Below are 3,905 nucleotides of genomic sequence, written 5' to 3' on the forward strand. Positions count from 1 at the left end.
AGTGCTGGGGTCCAGGGATCCTCCTGGCGGGGTCTCCCCAGTGCTGGGTAGCAAGCCCATGCTGCCACACCTGACGTTTTCATGTGAGTGCTGGGGTCCAGACTCAGCTCCCCATGCTTGCAGAGCAACTTCACTGAATAAGCCATTTCCCCAGCCCAACAAGACTGGATCTTGAGACCCAGAGTCTGTGGTGAACAGCAACCACTTTTGCCTGTAAGCAGAGACAGACTGATGAGAGAACTCAAGGTGGCCTGGAAACCATGATTCTACCTCTCATCTTCTGAGTCTTGGGGTTACAGGCATGAATTCATAGCTTCTGGATATAGGGTGTGTTGAGTGTGCACACAATAGCATATAGAAGCATGTGGTGTGGCTGGGTGTGGTGGCACATGCCTTTAATCCCAGCACTTGGGAGGCAGAGGCAGGTTGGACTTCTGAGTTCAAGGCCAGCCCTAGTTCTAAGACAGCCAGGACTATACAGAGAAATCCTATCTTGAAAAAACAAAAACCACCACCAACAATAAAGAATTTAAGGGCTGGAGAGATGGCTCAGAGGTCCTGAGTTCAATTCCTAGCAACCACAGGGTGGCTCACAACCACCTATAATGAGATCTGATGCCTCTTCAGGCCTGCAAACAAACATGCCGGCAGACCACTGTATAGATAATAAATCTTTTTTTAAAAAAAGAAAAAGTAGCAGTATGTGGGGCAGTGAACTGTGCACAGAGTGCACAGATAGCCTGGTCTCCAGTCAAGCACAGGCCTGGAAACCCAGACCTGGTGGGTGGTGACTTGGTGACTAGGTATGCCTCCTGGGCCCCTGGCTCCCGTCACAGCTACAGCCACCCCACTTGCAGAGAGGTGTGTGTCCATCAGTCAAGTAGGCAATGCCTCAAGCTCCTGGTCTGGACTCCACCCCCATAGTTACCTGGCAGTAGCAAGGTAGCCCATCCCACTAAAAAAGCTGCTTGCCCCCTCCTCGCTTGCTTACTCTCTTACCTCTTACTCTTGCTCACTTGCACTTCCCTTCCTCCCTTTCTCTCCACATGGCCATGGCTGACCTCTGCTTCTCTACTCTCTCCCTCTCTCTGCCTTTTCTATAATAAACACCTTAAAACCATGGACTGCCTTTTCTCATCGGGATCCGCAGTGCTGGAGCAATGGAGCAGGGTTCCCTCCAACAAGCCATATCCATCTAACCTCCTGCTGGGGCTTCCCTGCACTACAGCCACTGCCAACCCACGGTAACCTGTCAGAGCTCTCCTTTCTGCCCTTTTTCCTTCGGCCCCCAGGCCAGAGTAAACTCGAAGGTCCCCATTTTGTTCTCAGCTCTTCTGCGACACACAGCAGAGCGACATATATCCCAGAGCGGGAACCTGTCCTCCATGGGCTCTGTGCAGCCCAGCGACCCCAGAACAGGCTCTTCTGTGGTGCCTGAGAGTCAGAGCAGGATTCTGTAGCTTCCCACAGTCCAATACTCTGCAGTTCCGTGGGGTTGCACTGTAGTCAGACTCACTATGTCCCGCCTCACCCAGTGGCCCTAGCCCTGTCCCAGAGCAGCATGCAGTGGCTGGCATATGTGGAGAAGGCAGAGAACAACTTTCAGGAGCTGTCAGAGCTTGGCAGCAACTTTACCAGCTAAGCCAACTCATCAGTCTTGCATCTTAAAGGAGCCTTTCTGATTTGTGAGGGATAGGGGGAGTGAAAGTCCACTTACCTCACATTCAATTCCCTCCTTAGACAATACAGCTGCAGCTTCTAGGCAGTGGCCCACTGGTCTTGAATGGGCAACTACAGTGATGTGGGTCCCTGAAATAAAGTGGTCACAGATTACAGGTCAGTGGAACTGATGTAGTACCAGTGACTCTGCAGCCAGCTACGGCTTGTCTTACCAAACCTGCAGCTTATTTCAGTGAGCTGTACAATGAGGCTGTATTCAGGCACATGAAATACAAGCCTACCAGAAAAGCCTAACAAGCTCACTCATTCCTTACAAGTTAGCAGTAACTTCTGACCTATGCAAACACAGGGGCTACAGTAAAAATGATTAATGCATACCAAGGTGTTCTTACCTTGCCTTTCAATTTTGGCTTTTCCAATAGGAATCAGGAAATCTTTTGACTGAGCTTCTGCAGGAAGTTCAAATGCAACTCCATACATCAGCTCATTCTCGAGCATCACCACTGCAAAACATTATAAGTTCTCAAACAACAAACTACAAGTGCATAGACTACAAACCCATTCATCTTATGAATTAGAAGCCTGGTTTCTGTCTCCTATAGAAACTTTAGAATGGTTTACACACAGTCTGGTCAATAGAGGTTAAGCCAAATGTGCAGGTATGCAGTTAATAAAAAGGTACATTTTTGACTATCTTTCCGGTCTCTAAGTCATTAGTACGTTATACATATGCTGTATCTAAGCCGCACGAGCTGCCCTTGATGCCTTATCTGCCAGAGACTCCATGTCAGCTTTCTAATGTTCAAAAGAGATGCAGGGTTACCTGGGTTATTGTCACGAATGGCCGATTTAATAAGTCCTTTTGCATCCTCGGAATTCCAGGGGCTGACCACTTTTAAACCTGGGCAGTGCCCATACCATGCAGCAAAGCATTGCGAGTGCTGAGCAGCTACACCTGCTGAGGCGCCATTGGGCCCCCTGAATACTATGGGCACAGGCTGAAGGCCAGCGGACATGTAGTAAGTCTTGGCAGCTGAGTTTATAACCTGGTCAATAGCTTGCATAGAGAAATTGAAGGTCATAAATTCACAGATGGGCCGCAACCCAGCCTGTCAAATGGAAAACATCAATGTTAAAAAGACTAAATAGAACAAGGAAGAGTGGTGAATAACCAAACAGTCCACTCACCCGACATACAAGCAGCATGGTTTGGGGGTATTTTTTTTTCTTTTTTCTTTTTTTTTTTTCGAGACAGGGTTTCTTTGTGTAGTTCTGGCTGTCCTGGAACTCACTTTGTAGACCAGGCTGGCCTTGAACTCAGAAATCCGCCTGCCTCTGCCTCCCAGGTGCTGGGATTAAAGGCGCGCACCACCACGCCTGGCAAATGTACTTGCTGTCTTTTTTTTTTTTTTAAAGATTTATTTATACGTAAGTACACTGTAGCTGTCCCAGAAGAGGACTTCAGACCCCATTACGGGTGGTTGTGAGCCACCATGTGGGTGCTGGGATTTGAACTCAGGACCTTTGGAAGAGCAGTCAGTGCTCTTATCTGCTGAGCCATCTCACCAGCCCTGGCTGACTCTTGAGTGCTGGGATTAAAGGCAAACACCACAACACACAGAGCAAACAATATTTTCAAAAGATATTAAAGGAAATCTCCTTGGATTAGCTCCATAAATACTACATACCATAGCTGCACCAACAGCAATTCCAGCAAAGCCCATCTGTAAAGCAAACACCAGCCTAAGAAAAAGTCCATAGAAATTAAAATTGAATACTTGACCAGCCCCCCAAAGCTTGTCAGAGAGTGCACCTACCTCTGAGATGGGGGTGTCGATGATTCTCTTGTCACCGTATTTCTTCCACAGGCCTCTGCTAACCTACAATTAAGATTTAACCACATCACTACCAAGCGGTTGTCAGGGCAAATGGCTACTTCTTAGTTTTACATAAAGTTTATCTATTTCAGTTACCTTGTATGCACCGTCATATTGGGCAACTTCTTCCCCAAGCAGAAAAACCTTTTCATCTCTTTCTAGTTCTTCATCCATACCTTGATTAATAGCTTCACGAACTGTCAACTGTCCCAAGTATACAAACAGAAAACATGCAAAAAAAAAAAAAAAACTTAAGCCGGGCGTGGTGGCGCACGCCTTTAATCCCAGCACTCGGGAGGCAGAGGCAGGCGGATTTCTGAGTTCGAGGCCAGCCTGGTCTACAAAGTG

At 47.6% G+C, this 3,905-nt stretch overlaps 1 protein-coding gene across 1 annotated transcript in view; it reads right to left on the reverse strand.

Annotated features, from left to right (window-relative positions):
* Pdhb (pyruvate dehydrogenase E1 beta subunit) overlaps positions 1 to 3,905 on the reverse strand; it is a 7,754-nt gene that overhangs the window by 2,330 nt on the left and 1,519 nt on the right. Inside the window, exons 3-8 of the mRNA XM_021181368.2 lie at positions 3,654 to 3,761; positions 3,498 to 3,560; positions 3,369 to 3,404; positions 2,504 to 2,789; positions 2,073 to 2,183; positions 1,718 to 1,809 (exon numbers count right to left, since the gene is read on the reverse strand). Of these exons, the coding sequence (XP_021037027.1) occupies positions 1,718 to 1,809; positions 2,073 to 2,183; positions 2,504 to 2,789; positions 3,369 to 3,404; positions 3,498 to 3,560; positions 3,654 to 3,761 (696 nt within the window). The remainder of the gene's footprint in view (positions 1 to 1,717; positions 1,810 to 2,072; positions 2,184 to 2,503; positions 2,790 to 3,368; positions 3,405 to 3,497; positions 3,561 to 3,653; positions 3,762 to 3,905) is intronic.

The sequence above is a fragment of the Mus caroli genome, chromosome 14 (genome assembly GCF_900094665.2).
Source record: "Mus caroli chromosome 14, CAROLI_EIJ_v1.1, whole genome shotgun sequence".
In the NCBI taxonomy this organism is placed as follows: Eukaryota; Metazoa; Chordata; class Mammalia; order Rodentia; family Muridae; genus Mus; species Mus caroli.